General features: G+C 42.0%; 1 protein-coding gene across 4 annotated transcripts in view; it reads left to right on the top strand.

Annotated features, from left to right (window-relative positions):
- The window catches only part of sbno2b (strawberry notch homolog 2b), a 60,189-nt gene extending 46,084 nt beyond the window's left edge, over nt 1-14,105 (top strand). For all 4 annotated transcript variants that reach the window (XM_070960410.1, XM_070960409.1, XM_070960412.1 and 1 more), the window contains 18 exons: nt 46-222; nt 638-735; nt 1,418-1,500; nt 1,847-2,029; nt 2,172-2,293; nt 2,465-2,596; nt 2,693-2,828; nt 3,549-3,661; nt 5,347-5,418; nt 5,588-5,696; nt 5,808-5,879; nt 6,034-6,177; nt 6,431-6,525; nt 7,640-7,732; nt 7,899-8,030; nt 8,604-8,680; nt 8,997-9,187; nt 9,535-14,105. In XM_070960410.1, coding sequence (XP_070816511.1) covers nt 46-222; nt 638-735; nt 1,418-1,500; nt 1,847-2,029; nt 2,172-2,293; nt 2,465-2,596; nt 2,693-2,828; nt 3,549-3,661; nt 5,347-5,418; nt 5,588-5,696; nt 5,808-5,879; nt 6,034-6,177; nt 6,431-6,525; nt 7,640-7,732; nt 7,899-8,030; nt 8,604-8,680; nt 8,997-9,187; nt 9,535-10,772 — 3,267 coding nt within the window. In that variant the 3' untranslated portion in view covers nt 10,773-14,105. The remainder of the gene's footprint in view (nt 1-45; nt 223-637; nt 736-1,417; nt 1,501-1,846; nt 2,030-2,171; nt 2,294-2,464; nt 2,597-2,692; nt 2,829-3,548; nt 3,662-5,346; nt 5,419-5,587; nt 5,697-5,807; nt 5,880-6,033; nt 6,178-6,430; nt 6,526-7,639; nt 7,733-7,898; nt 8,031-8,603; nt 8,681-8,996; nt 9,188-9,534) is intronic.
- Nucleotides 14,106-15,082: the final 977 nt, after the last annotated feature.

Raw genomic sequence — 15,082 nt, 5'->3', positions numbered from 1 at the left:
AAAGAACAATTCAAGTGATTTCTAACATCTGGATTCTATGTCCAGTGGGCAGAGGCGCTGCAGGTGTTCATGCGTGCAGCTGATGAGCTTGGCCTGGTCAGCAGGAAGTCGCTGTGGGGACAGTTCTGGTCGTCTCACCAGCGCTTCTTCAAATACCTCTGCATTGCTGCCAAGGTCCGCTGCCTGGTGGAGCTGGCCCAAAAAGAGCTGGAGGCTGGAAAGGTCAGAACAACACACTCTTGAACACTGAGTCATATGGTATGTATAATCTAGAAGACTATTAATGACCTAGAGGAAGATCCAAGCAGGAACTGAAATTCTATAAATTTTGCCTAAGAGGGGAGAAGTGCTGAAAGACTACAAGGACAGTATACCTTTTGTTTTAGTAAGTTAATGCTGTTATGAATCACAGTTTTGTCAGCACTTTGCTTGTGTTGTTGGATCTACAAGAATCATTAAGAAATCATTTCTTCTTCTGCTTCTTCTTTTTATTGCCTGAGTTGAGTGCATTTTAGTTGTTAAAAAATTCTGGATGGATGTTATGATATGTGCCGTCATAGTGCCAGGAATGAGTCCACAATAGACTTCCCTTCAGGTAACACAGCAGGTTGCTGATGTGTATTTGTTTCCACCACAGTGCATCGTTATTGGGCTGCAGTCTACCGGCGAGTCCCGCACCAGAGAAGTCCTGGATGAGAATGACGGGCATCTCGACAGATTTGTTTCTGCTGCAGAGTGAGTGAAAATGAATATTGTGTCTGTTGGATTGTCTGTTTCTGTGTCAGCAGGTTATTTTGATAGAATTCTCACTAAAATGACAAAATGTCTGGACAGCTAAATGTTCAGTCACAACTGCAAAGATTTTCAGGAAGACGGGAAAGTTTAGCGTTTTCTTCTTGATACATTTCTGCACTGTTAACCCTGTTTGGAAGCATAATTGTCTGTTTGCTGGAAGCTATAGTACTCTGTGGGTTTCTTCCAAATCAAGTTATTGCTTCATTAAACTGCCAAATGATTTGCCAATCTTGAGGAGAACATGTTCTTGCCACATACGTTCTGTACAATGAATAGTATTTAGGCCGTGCAGTTTATCCTCAATTAAACGAAATAGTCTCTTTAGTCAATAGCAACTATTTAATTTTGTTCACATCCAAGAAAAACAGGAAAGGTATTGTATAAGTGCTAAGTTCTTTGAACTTGTTTGACCCTAAACCTCTCATAGCAGACATGCCCTGATGTCTGACTATGTGTATTACCCAACACACAACATGCTCATCTCCCTGTCAACACCTGACAGTTATAGTGAGGCCAAATCAGGAATGTACAGAGTGTCTAATTGTCACAACTGCTGTGTGTTGATCACTTTGCTGTCAGAATAAAAGTTTCTCTCTGTTTCTCCTCTTCCTCTTTCCTTTAGGGGAGTGTTCCAGTCTCTTGTAACGAAACATTTCCCGTCAGAGAAGCAGAGGAGGGAGAAGGCACCAGGGAATAAGAGAAAACGTAAGTGAAGACGATAAAGTTGCACACCATCCCAGCATATGTACCCCTCAATAGTATTGGAACAGTTCCCATTTTATGTTTTTCTCACTTAATGTATACATTCAGCTGGCATGTCAGGCATTTGCCGTGCAGTCTAATTTATCAGCCAACAGTGTGTTTCAGTGTTTTTTTCCATTTGTGTTTATTTTTGCATACCATCAGGCAGCTTTGATTTACAGTAAATCCCCCTTTTTCTTGCAATCCGCATCTGTTTCTTGGCTCCCCATCGAGTGAATCTTCAAAAAAGTTTTTTTGAGTTGTACTTCTTGTTTCGTACTCTAATCATCATTTTGTGACTTCCAATCAGGGAAGCCTAGAGGTCGCCAGCCCAAGGTAGCCAAGCACACTGTGGACAGCGGCGGTGTGATCAACATCAGTGATGACAGCAGTAGTGACTCCGATGGCATGGACACGGACTCCAACTCCTCACCAGACTCCCTGCTAGACAATGATGATGTCATCTTTGTGAACCACACTAGCTGCCAGACAGGTAGGAAGATTTTTACTTCTGTGTGTGTTTTCAGTAGGAGTGATGTGTGAGAGGATCAACTAAAGAAAGATATTTCAGCCTTTGCAGACATGTCCAGTCCATTATTTTTTCGCTCAAGGTCCCCTCTGCTTTGTATTCACAGCCAGGATAGAGGAGATGAAGCAGGGCCTCCTCAACAAAATATCCATACTGGGAAAAGAACTACCTCTCAATACTTTGGACGAGCTCATTGATAAGTTTGGCGGACCAGATAAAGTCTCAGAGGTACGAGTCTTAGACACTCAACTCAGGTATCTAATCAGCTGTAATGGTGCTGATGGGATTCACACGTTCTTCACTTCAATCAGTGTTCACACATAAGAACAACAAATAAACATTCATGTGATTTTTAAGCAGTATTTCTTTGTGACCATGTGATGAATGTTTTTTCTGCAGATGACTGGCCGTAAGGGTCGTGTGGTGCGGCGTCCTGATGGCAGCGTCCGTTATGAGTCACGGGCTGAGCAGGGTCTTACCATTGACCACATTAACATCAAGGAGAAAGATCGCTTCATGAGTGGAGAGAAGGTCAGAAACAACGATTAAAAAGATATAAGTCCTGCATATAAAACAATCTGTATCGTACAGAAATGCACCAATAATCCAGACCTCTTTCCTTTCCAGTTGGTGGCCATCATCTCAGAGGCAGCCAGCTCTGGGATTTCCCTGCAGGCAGACAAGCGAGTGAAAAACCAGAGGCGCAGGGTCCACATGACCTTGGAGCTGCCTTGGAGTGCAGACAGGGCCATTCAGCAGTTTGGTGAGTCGGGTCATGTTATATCACAATCAGTGTTCCAAAGGTAGTAAATGCTGGAGAGTAAAACTTAAAAAGACATGTTTGTGATTTCCCACTGAAAGCAAAAACACACCTTAAACAAAGTGTGTCTGAAAAATGATTTGTTGCAGCTCATCTCTCAGTATTTGTTTGTCAATGAAATGTGAGGCCACACTTCCTTTTGTAAGATTGGTCATGAATATGTCATATATTAGTATCCTGTTGCGTGGGGTACTTCCTTGTATGAGTTTTATATGCATATTCTGTGCAAGTTTGCACCCCCCCCCCCCCCCCACACACACACGTTATGCAAATAAGCATAAAGAGGTATTTCATCATAAGAGATTCTGTGTAAGTCTCCTGGACCTCCATAGAAGAACGTCACAGAAAGTTTTTTGGTTGTTAGTGAACGCTGTTCAAGCAGGGGATCTTCTCTCAGGGTGCAAAGATCAGGTTTCGCTCTCTTGATCATGCAGATCTTATCATGTTACCAGGAATATCCCCTTCATGCTTTTCTGTTCTTAATCATTTGTCCATTCTGTGCTAGATGAAATCCCAAACTTGTTAAATGTCACGTCTGGCTCTTGATACTAATAAAGTTAAAACCAGAGATGTTGCTCACAAAGTGACATTATGACAAGTTGACATGAACCTCATCTCTCTTGCTGTTTTAGTTGTATAAATTCTCCTTCCTTGTCTTTCCAGGTCGCACCCATCGATCCAATCAGGTGACGGCCCCAGAGTACATCTTCCTGATCTCAGAGTTGGCTGGGGAGAGACGTTTCGCCTCCATTGTGGCTAAGAGGCTAGAGAGCTTGGTAAATATCATAGCCATATAGATGCGTTTGTATGTATGTAGCATTTGCTTTCCTTTTCCCCCCCCTTATTTTGAGTGAAATCTCTCTCATGAGAAAATAACCCTTGACATTGTGTTGTCTTATGGAGTGTGAGAAGAATTGTTTCACTGTAAACAGATACTATCTGTTCAGTGTTTATTGATTGTTGTGCTCTGGGTTGCTATCAACTCTACCATTTTCCTCTTCACCCTGCCCTTACCCTCTGTCCTTCCTGTTTGCTGGGGTATTCCCGACTCTAGACACTCTCTATAGAGTCTCTTTTATTGCTGGTTCACTTGAAGTTACTTCAATTTGCCTCCACAAACCTCAAGAGATTCTGGGTCTTTCCCTTCTCCAGCTCAGTAAGGGAAAACTGAATAAGCAGAAAAAGCAGCTTGTCTGGATAATTTATAAGTCTAGGTCTATTTTCCATAATTATCAATGCATTTCAGCACCAGCAGTCATTTATTTCCATAGTGACACAGCATGACAGTTCTTTTGGGAAAAGGGCAAAGAGTGTGCATTGGGCTGGCGGTTCCAAGAAGCCGTTGTCGTGTTTGCCAGCTGTGTTCGGTAAATCCGCATCAAGAATAGGTCACATCTCGCCTGTCTGCCTGCCTGAACCCGATACAACACAAACACACACACAAACGCACGCACACACAGTCACTCCATTCTGAATACCTTCACAAAACGGCTGACTCCAGATGAGCAGTGAAGTCATATTTGGCTAAGACATCCCTTTGTTTTGTTATCTCAAAGCATTTTTTTTTGTGTGGGCAGAGCCAGCATTGGCTTCAAGTTTGCTTTTGACTTTGCTTCTTCTAAATTTTCCTTCACCCCGGTCACAGTTCATTTGAAATCTTAAAAGTATGGAAAACAGTCAAACACAGGCTGGAGTATTAGAAGACAACTACAAGACAAAAGTAGATTAAGAAGCATCTTAATTCAGGCGTTTCTGTCTGTAACTTTGCAAAATGTTGCAAAAAAAAAGTTCTATTAAGGCAAAAAATGACTTCATTAGACAGTTGAAGAAGTTGTTCAGCTTCAAGCCTCAAACTTGACTGTTTCCTCTCGATACTCTGGCCATGTGGTGTGTGTGTGTGTGTAATGAAAGTTTCACATGCTGCTGTTTGATGCAGAGTAAATGTACCTGCATCTAAATGTTACTTGACTGGGTTTGAAAATTGCACTGTGGTTCCATACACATCAGTAGTAAAACCACAGAGTTATATCAGACCTACAAACATGTTTGCTGAACACCATTGTAGATTTTCAGTTAATTAAAAGTGGCGCCTGCTGTGTTTGCACAGAAGCGAAGTGGTGTCATAACATATTCTCCACAATCATGTCAAATACTGTGTCTTTCACATTTCAAGAGCAGAATTAATGAATGAGAAGGCTAGAAGTGCATACTGTTATCTACTATAATATCCACGCACACATTTGTCCTTTGTTATTAGTTTAAAAAAAGCCACGTTCACCCTCTTGTACCAAGGCTGAGTAGCGAAGTTGGATAATGATATTGTGTAATGATGATCAACAACAAGAACAGATTTATCCTACATCACTGTCTGTCTGTCTGTATTAGTGCGATGATGCTCTGAAGGCTCTGAAGCTAATACTGCTAATACTAATGATAATACTGTTGCTAATCCACTTTGCAGGGTGCATTAACCCATGGAGACAGACGAGCTACAGAATCCAGAGACCTGAGCAAGTACAATTTTGAGAATAAGGTAGGCAAAATTAAGCACCCCTGAAAATAATATTTTGACCTTTAAGTTCTTTTTAACTTCTCACTTTCAGCAGAACACAAGATCTCTTCATTTAATTGTTAATGTGCATTGCTAAGTTGCTTCTGTGTGACTTTGTCTACAGTGTACTGACATGTACCATTTCTTTTAGTATGGTACCAAGGCTCTGGACAAAATCACCAAAGCAATCCTTGGCCACATAGAGAACAAGGTGCCCCCTCCCAAAGGCTACCCTGGGGGTGAAGCCATGTTCTTCAGAGGTATGTTTAAGCTTTGGTTGACTATCAGCAAGTGTAGACACAGACCAACTTCACCAGCACAATGTTTACTGTGATTAATTAGTAAAGCAATTATGTTTCGCTTTATTTCAGACATGAAACTTGGAATGATGGATGTGGGCATATTTTGTAAGGAGCCTCGGTTTGGCATCAGTACGGAGAAAGGTACAGTACCCAAGAGCCACGCAGGCAGATTTTATGCCATTATACTTGAGACGAACATGTCAACCCCGGCTATTTCACAGTTTAACTCATTTGTGTTCACCTATCAACACAAAATCAGCTGCATTGACTGTTTTGTGTCGTGTCTTTATCTCAGACTGCAGCATCACCAAGTTCTTAAATCGCATCCTGGGCTTGGAGGTCCACAAGCAGAACTATCTCTTCCAGTACTTCACTGACAACTTTGACTACCTGATCGAGAAGGATAAGAAGGAGGGCAAATACGACATGGGAATCTTAGGTATGGAAGTCCTGTCTCACTCTAAATGAGGTGTGAGACATGTACTCAAACCACAAGTGAAAATGCACGATTACTTTTTGGACTATATTGACACGCTTTTCAAAGACAGACATTATACAACAATGAATCGGTTAAATTAGAAATGTTTTATAATCCTGACTGGCCCCTCAGGGAGTGGTTTAAAAAGTAAGACTGTGCCTCATCTTCTAATGCGAGTAATTATTTCAAACACCTCTTCTTGTGTGTCTGACAGACCTTGCCCCAGGCAACGACGAGATCTATGAGGAGAAGCAGGAAACTTTCTTGACAGTTGGAAACCCTCAGGACGGACAGGTTGTTCTCTATAAGGTAGGCACCGCATCACCTTATATCTGGTATACTCTTAGATCATTCCTGTGGGCAAAATACCATTTAATGTATTATATCTTGACTGAGCGTGCAATGTCCAGCTCTAGTGTTGAAGGAATCAAAATAAGAATTGTGAAGCCCAACCCAAAACAGATCAGCAATATTGTGTCGCCTACATGCACCTGTGTGTAGGATGTAGGAACAAACAGTCAACAAGCAGACATTACGTCAGCTTAGGATGTGACCTTTTTTAATGAACACTGACCATTGAACACTGCGTTGTTTGCCTGCCAAGAAAGCTTGAGCATTACGAACTAGAAGTGATTCTATGAATATACATGATGCCCAAAACATGCAAATCTAGTGCTCTCTCTTTTGAGTTAAATCCAGCACTGCTTCTGGTTTCCAACAGACCAAAACAATTAAAAGTTCATGTTTAATGGCAGCTAAGCAATCCTCACAGATTGGGTAGCAAATACCAATGACTGTGAATCCATTAAAATTTGCGTGACATGGTGACTGTGCACAGTCTTTGCATACAAAGGGACCTGGTAGAGCTATGAAATGTCTTCCAAAGTGCCTGCACTCCCAGAGGTAACTCAAGTAGCTACCTCTGCCATATATAAGTTTTGATTGATGTCACATTGCCAGCAGTAAGACTGTGATCATACAGACTTAGCCCAGGGCTGAGGAGTCTATGTAGACACTAGTGGGAGGTGGAAACAGGATAATTACTGCTATCTTCTGCTTTTAGCTGTCGGCTGCAGGCTAACCCACATTTGACATTTTGAAGTTGGCAGGCGGGCAGAATGTTGCACAGTTCTGACCAGTTTAGCTAAAAGAGAGAGAGAGAGAGAGTGTCAGCTACATGAAATATTCTGGTCAGCACTCACTCACTTATACTGTATATCTGAGTGACTGTGTGTTTTTTTGTTTGATTACTTTTGGGTTTCTATGCAAGAATGTGGCCTTCAGGACTTTCACAGCACATGCTTTAGTTTTATTCTGTGTTTATGTGTGTTGTTTAACCTGCTGCTGCAACAAAAGAATTTCCCAAATTGGGATCAATAAAGTCAAGTCTAAGTCTTAGTTTCTGATCCTTTTGCCCCTGTAGATCAGTGTGGACAGAGGTATGCCCTGGGATGAGGCCTACAACAAGTCACTGAAGCTCAGTGGTCCTGACGAGGGGTTCTACCTATCCCAGAAGGTGAGTGTGTTGTATGATATGCAAACTAAACTGCATGTATAGGATTTACTTTTCAGTACAGACATCAGTACATAGCAGTATGATGACTCGACTATTGACAACGGAAAGATTATTTTAGTCCCTGAGACAGTCCACATAATTCACTCTCTGTTTTGCCTCCCCACAGCTGCGAGGTAACCACCCATGTGTGCTGCTAGCTGAGCAAGGAAGAGGCAAGAACCTTATTGTCTACAAGCCCAACATTGGCAAGCAGGCCCACCCCGAGAGCCTGGACAACCTGCAGCAACGTTACCGGAAGGTAACTGGCTCGACTGACTGTTGATGAACCAGTTGTGTCTGTATATTGGTGCCTATTAACTGAATAATGTCAAAACGTTTTTAATTTCATCTTCATGTTAAATGGGAAGGTTTGACCAAAGCTTTAATGGAGTATATATGGAGTCTGATGCCCCCTGGTGGCTGTGGGAGAGAACTGTACCAGGTTATGTTCAAGGCACTTCAACTGAACAATGTGGCAATTACAGACTCCTACACTCATTCACAAAAACATTGTCAGTGTAGGAATTGAAAGTACATGTCAATGGGGATGAAAACTTCCCTTTATATTTTCCCCTTCCTGCAGGAACAATAGGGCGATGATTAATATTTACCATAAACCCACTGAACACAGCAGTCATCTTCTCCTTGGCATAACAAAGTACCATAAATGAGATATAACTATGATATAACTATTGATCGGAGGTTAAAGTCACTCATGTTTCTATGTTGTTAAAAATGTATGTATAGTGTGCAGTGTATGTAAGGATGTTGCATCAAACTGTGGATATGATGAGTTCTTTTCTGATTCGGTGTCGTACGTTTCCTTTTCCAGGTGACTCCAGAGGAAGCCAGGGACAGCTGGGAGAACCAGTTCACCTTCTCCTTCAAGAAGTGTAGCCATGCCAACTGGTAAGCAGGAATCCACAATGTCCCTTGGGATTAATGGCTCAGTGCATCCAATCAGGCTGGTAGTTATTAGAATTCACATGCCATTCCCGAGGATTTGCAGATCACCTGAGAACTAGTCATGAAGAAATAACCCACAAGTCTCTCATGTGCCTGCATCACTGGATGACCAGTGAACTGTTTAAAATGCTCAGATGGAGCAGTCTTAGAGCAGTCCCTCAATCTGCTTTACAGTTTTCCTTATTTGCAAGATACTCTTGGGCTGTTTTTGTTGTCTGCATAAGATGTTTGACTTTTTATCTTTCTGTCCTTCCCCTAGGAACGGGAAGTGTAAGAAAATTGAGGAAGGCCAGGAGTGTCTGCAGGGCATGCGCCTCCGTCAGTACCACATGTTGTGTGGTGCTCTTTTGCGTGTGTGGAAGCGCGTATCCGATGTGGTGTCTGACATCACCAGCTCCAGCATCCTGCAGATTGTCCGCCTTAAAACCAAGCAGCATAACAAGCAAGTCGGTGAGTACATCCCCCCCAACACCAGCGATCACTAACGCAGTGCACGAGAAGTCCGGGTCAGGCTTTTAATATGCGAACTTGAATATTCAGGCGTCACCGAGTTGTTTTGATGCTAAACTGTGAATCTGTCAAAGTGCTGGCACCTCTTTATGACAAATTGAGGAAATGAAATTGTCGCTCACTTTCCATATTTGTCTCTTACGAACACCTGTGAGTACTACATTGACGTGAAGTGACACAGTACGTGTGCTGTGATATCACCTTTGAATGGATCATTGCAGGAAAATCTGGTTTTGAATATTTACCTCACTGATAACTGACGTGACCGCCCTCTTCATCTGTCCCAGGTATCAAGATCCCAGAGAACTGCGTGGCACGTGTGCGGGAGGAGCTGTTGCAAATGGACGAGGAGGTGAAGAGGAGACGAAAGGAGCGGGAGCAGCAGGCTGTGGAGCAGCGACTGGCCGAGGAGCGTATGCGTAAAATGGAGCAGGAGAACAAACACCTCCTGGCAAATCTGTTCAATCAGAAGCCCATAATCAACCAGTCCCTCGCGCAGTCCCTTGCCCAGAGTCAGATCCTCAAACAGAAACTGAACCAAAACGCTCTACAAAGGACACAAACTGGGAGCATCTCTCAGCTGCAGAGGATGCAAGCTCAGACCCAGTCCACTTTACAGCAGCCCTCCCAGAACATAACCATGTTGCCCTTACAGAGAAATCCCAACCAAACCCAGCAAAGGACACATAACAGCTGGCCCAACAATTCCACCACCACCAACCAGGGTCCTCTGCCCAGCATGGTGAACCTCACATCTAATTTGTCACAGTTTTACCCCCCGTCCTTTTTATCCTCTTTTCCACAGCTGAAGAACATGTCCCTTCCACTCGATCAGACAACGCCGTCTCCCAGCTTGTCTTCTAAGAATCCCCTGGATGAGATCTTGGATCTGACTGTGAGCTCGCCATCCCCCTCCCCAGACACCACGGAGGGCGGACTGAATCTGGACGGTCTAACGAGACACCCTGCAGCATTCGGAGATGACTTTAATCTAGAGCATCTGATCTCTCCGAATGCGCCAAGCGCCCAGCACGCTGCACAAATACAGCAGCCTCTTTTGCTCCAGCAGCACCTGCAGGCAGCACAGCAGCAGAACCACAACCCGCTGGTCAACAACCACCAAGACTTGTTAGATTTCCTTGATTTGCCCTTGTCTCCCCAGATGCCCACGCAAAAAACCAGCCCTTCATCCTCTACCTCCTCCGGCTCTTCCTCCACGTCCTCCACCTCTTCTGTGTCAAACAGCCTGGTGTCCCACGTCCCCCCCGGCCTCCTGCCCGCGCCCACCCTGATCCCAGCATCGTCCTCCTCCTCCCTCTTCCCCAGCCCGTCCTCGTCCTCCTCTCTGTTTTCCAGCTCTCCCTCTCACTTCTCTTCCCCCTTTCTCCTCTCCCAGTCAGACTCTCTTTCCTTACCCAACGGCCACTGCAGCACCACCGCCCTTGACGTCCGCGAGGCTCTGAACAGCATGCTACAGGCCGGACCGGACCGCAAGTCCGTCATTCAGTACCGGCAACAAGACTAAGAGCTTAAACAGCAGCAGCTCGTCCGGGCTTTTCGTTAGGTATTTTATTGTTTTCTCCTTTAAAGCAGATTGTGTCTTGTTCGCTGCTGTCTGTGATCACACCCTCGGACCTGTTCCCTCTCCCCTCAGGGCCCATAGTCACGTCACTGCCTGCCCTGCGCTCGACTCACCCTCCCCTCTGTCCACCTGTAGCGTTCACCTTCTTGAGGCTGTCGAGGTGATAGCGGGCTCGATCAATATCAGATTTCTGCACCAAAGTGTGTCCTCCACAGTGAAAGGCAGCTGTAAAACAAAAAAAGTGAAAGAAACACATGTGACTAACTGTATTTTGTTGAACGTACGAGCTGTTAAACAAAAGCTCGTCCATCGACGTGTGGAAAAAATCTTTAAACAGACGTCCCGCTGCTGATTTTACGAGGTATGGTTGGTGAAGTCGCTGGAAGCTCTTAATGCCTTTCACCAGTTAAAACCGCTTCTTTAGACTTTGCTTGGCTGTTACTTTGCTTCATGGCCGTTTGTCCTGACTAAAACAAGGCTGCGTGCAAGGCTTGGTTTGAGTGAAACAAAAGATAGTGTTGAACTGGAAGATGAGGAAGAAGCAAACCCCAGATGAAATCTTTTAGTTGATTAGCCATGAAATGCCTCAGTTTTCTTTTTTTATTCGTCTACATGCTCCCTCTCGTTTCTCTCCCTGCTTGTATGAACACTAGTGTGAGGAAGAAGGGAGAGGAAGACCAGTCTGCTGTTGCAAACAGTGCCTTTGGAGAAATCTATAAATGCAGTCTTTAAAAATCCATGTAGCCTGGTGTATAGATTTGTACTCTTGAGCATTGGTTTTGATTTTAATTTAAATATATTTGTATTTAACGTGTAGCCCCCTCAGTCAGTCAGTTGTTTGTGTTACACTATGCTGGTGGTGGGTGTCAGGAAGAAGCCTCCATGAAGCCTGTCTGTGCTCATTTGATTGTCTGTGTAGCTGCTCTTAAAACAAGAGCGACGGACTCGTCCTTTTTTCTGTGTCCGTCTGTCCCTGGTGAGTGGACAGCGTGCCACAGGATCAGCACGGCACAGATCATTGAGCAGCGTGAAGAAAAATTGTGTCAAAAAAAAAATTGGATCACCCCCCTCCCCCCCTTTTTTTAAGCTGACAATAACATTTAGTGATGTGACTCCTGGTTTGATTTGATTTTGAATTTCTCAGGAAAGTCTCGAGTGCATTGTTGTCGTTTTTCTGTTTTTGTGTCATTTTGACCAACACAGATTTGAAAATTTGTCTTCAATTTCAGTGGATAACAGAGGATTTAAAGTTTTTATTGTCTTGAGGTCTGAAAAGATCATGTTGTTTTTAACAGAAACTTCACATTAATAATAAAAATCGCGAAGCTGAGGCAGATTTCTCATGAAATCTGTTTCCATTTCAGGCATCAAGGCTGTAAAAACATTTGAGACGTGTGTAGAGTTGTGATGTTCACTGTGTGTGATAGTACATATTTAAAACCCTGTAAGATCTGGCCATCTTTGTGTGAAAAGGATGCACTGTTGTTGGTTCATGACAAAAATGCCGGGATAAGTTCAAGTGATTAAAAAGCAATAAAACCATATTCTCCATTTGTTATGAAACATAAATGCCTAAGTACTGTTTACGCTCAACAGGCAAAGCTTTGTGGTTACTTTTGCATGGTATGAATCTTCTTATTTCTGTTGTGCTTCATAGTATTTTAGTTAAACAGATTATTAAATGCATACAACCTTTGTATAGTAAGTTTTCACGGGATGAGCGCAATGCGTTCTTGATGTTTTAGTCATCGTTATTATAAAACTTATTGTTATTTATATTTAAGGGATATTTAGATTTTAGATATGTTATCCTGCTTATTAGAGTAGTTAACGAAATGTTTGGTCAGGGAAGTCTCTAGTTTTCAAGATTACTATAAAACAAATTCTATTATAACCTGCCACCAAATAAGATTGCACTGTTCTGTACTGCTGTACAGTGTCTGGATTTATTTCTGCTCATTTCAGTTTTGTTCTTACTCAAGTAGAATTGTTTCTCCAACTTGTAGACCTTCGTCAGGCCTTCAGTTTGCAGAGAGATACCAAAGTGTTCCACAGACACCCCTAAAGTTACTGGCTCTCAGATATCAGAACTTTTATCTATCTCAGGAAGAAACCTACAAGAGGTGTAATGGGGGGGCGTTAGCAGAAATATATCATTTCCCCTTATAACAGTGGTGAAACTAACCAGTACATGTGCTATTTTTTTCTTAACTCTGTGCTGTGACTCTTGCTGTATTTATGTTTTAGACTTAATGTGATGGGTTTTGTCGTTTGTCCTTGTGAACATGTCAGTGATTTTAAGTGTTTATGCCTTCTTAGGGCGAAGATCAAAGGCTGTTTCTTTTTAAGGAACATTATTTTTCTGTGGACAGATTTTTTTTTTTTTCTCCCCATTTGTGTTGCAGTTGTTGGACGTTTAGTTCACGTCAAAGCTGACAGATTTTTGAGTCGATTTGCACCTGGCTAATACTGAAACGTGCAATTGATCTGTCCAAGCCTTTCCCTTCCCTCAGTGCAACAGACGTTTAGGTTTCGACTGACTCACAGTATCCCAGATTCTTGTCAACGCTTCGTTTGTTTCATTTGCAGCATCTTACTAGAGCATGTTTTCCTCGTACCTACTTTAACTTTGCTTTTAATATTCCACATCAGGCACATTCCGAGACATCAGTCTGCAAAAGATCTGCCTTCGATTTTGTGTTTTATAGTCACACAAATATAGCTTTATGCATTTGAGGGATATGGACCGCATTCTTAGGAGAAAAAAGCTTTTTCTTTTAAACAATAATTCTTAATTAGCGTTAGTTAGGCCTTTTGTCATTATCATTTTGCACTAAGAATGGCATAATCAAGTTACTGTTCTCTGGTTGGTTATGATTGAGCATTGCAAGCCTGTTGTGTTTCTGATCTTTGATGGATAGCTCTGTGTATACTGTAACCATCTTTCTCATTTCTCCACCGTTCGCATATTATATGTTATCAATGTTATCACTCTCAAATAATTTATTGCTAACAAAAAAATGAAACAAAAAACATGCTACTGATTGTATGTATTTTTAAACAAAGCCTATTTTTTCTGTAAAAAAAGAAACTGTGTTCAGCACTTTTATTCTGGGTTGTGCTTTTGTTTTCTATATATTTATAATTTAGATCCAAATGTATATATTGTAAAATTTGTGCCTTTCGACTAATTCTTTAAAAAGGTTTTCTACTCATTTAAGGAAGGACTATATGAAATTGCAATCTTAACTTTGTAAACAAATAAAAACTTGAAGATTGCTGAAACCGAGTCTTTTGTTTATCTGGGAAAAGGCCTTTGTTTTAACTCCCGGAGGGTCAGTGTGCGTTCATGTGGGAGGAGGCAGCCTGGTTTATTTAAACACGGGACATAAAGAAAATAGACAACACCTGTGCTCGGCAGCCAACCAACAAAAGACACACATGAACATGACTAATTTCTGCTGCAGTGTCACATTAAACTGGGCATCATTTGGTAAACGTCATGATTAATTATCAAACACGGCTGCTGAACACAGACCTGCGGTCCTTTAAGCCAAAGCTCCTGTATAAAGGACTGTTAATAATATTTCTTACCAGAGGGTCAAAGGACTCAGCTAAAAGCTGAGTAAATTTTGAGGTACTTGTACTTTACCATTTTCTGCTACATTATACTTTTACACCATGACACGTTATAGGGAAATACTGTTATTCAGCTATAGTTACCAGCTGCTTGTTACAGATTCAGATGAATACAAAATATAATAAATAATATTCAACCAAATGATAACTTGGAATGAATTATTGTATATTAAGCTACCTGACAGTAAAGCAGATATAATCAGCTCCTGTGATAACCACATTAATGCATCAATAATGAGAGTCAATAATGATATGCATTGTTCTGAAATAGGGCAAACCATACTGCTGTGCTAATAATTCTTTACTTTTTAAACTCAGGACTTTTACCTCTAACAGCATTTCGACACTGTGATATCTCTGATTACATAACAGGAAGATCTCAATATTTCTTCCACCACGAGTCATAAGTCAGTGTGAAAGATATCTTCATTTTGAACATGTCATAACCAAGACGTTTTTGGGCTTGGCTTGGCAGGATTACCACCACTTTGTGAAAATGTATTCATATCTCAAGTTCCCCATATGAAACAATAGAGCATGGGACAATAAATAATTTAAGGAAGTCAATTATCATAAAGTTTCATGGCATCAGTTGTAAAAAATAAGACGTAAAT

Source organism: Chaetodon trifascialis, chromosome 4, assembly GCF_039877785.1.
Source record: "Chaetodon trifascialis isolate fChaTrf1 chromosome 4, fChaTrf1.hap1, whole genome shotgun sequence".
Lineage (NCBI taxonomy): Eukaryota > Metazoa > Chordata > Actinopteri > Chaetodontiformes > Chaetodontidae > Chaetodon > Chaetodon trifascialis.
The sequence above is the reverse complement of the archived record's forward strand: the minus strand, read 5'-3'. Positions and strand labels throughout refer to the sequence as shown.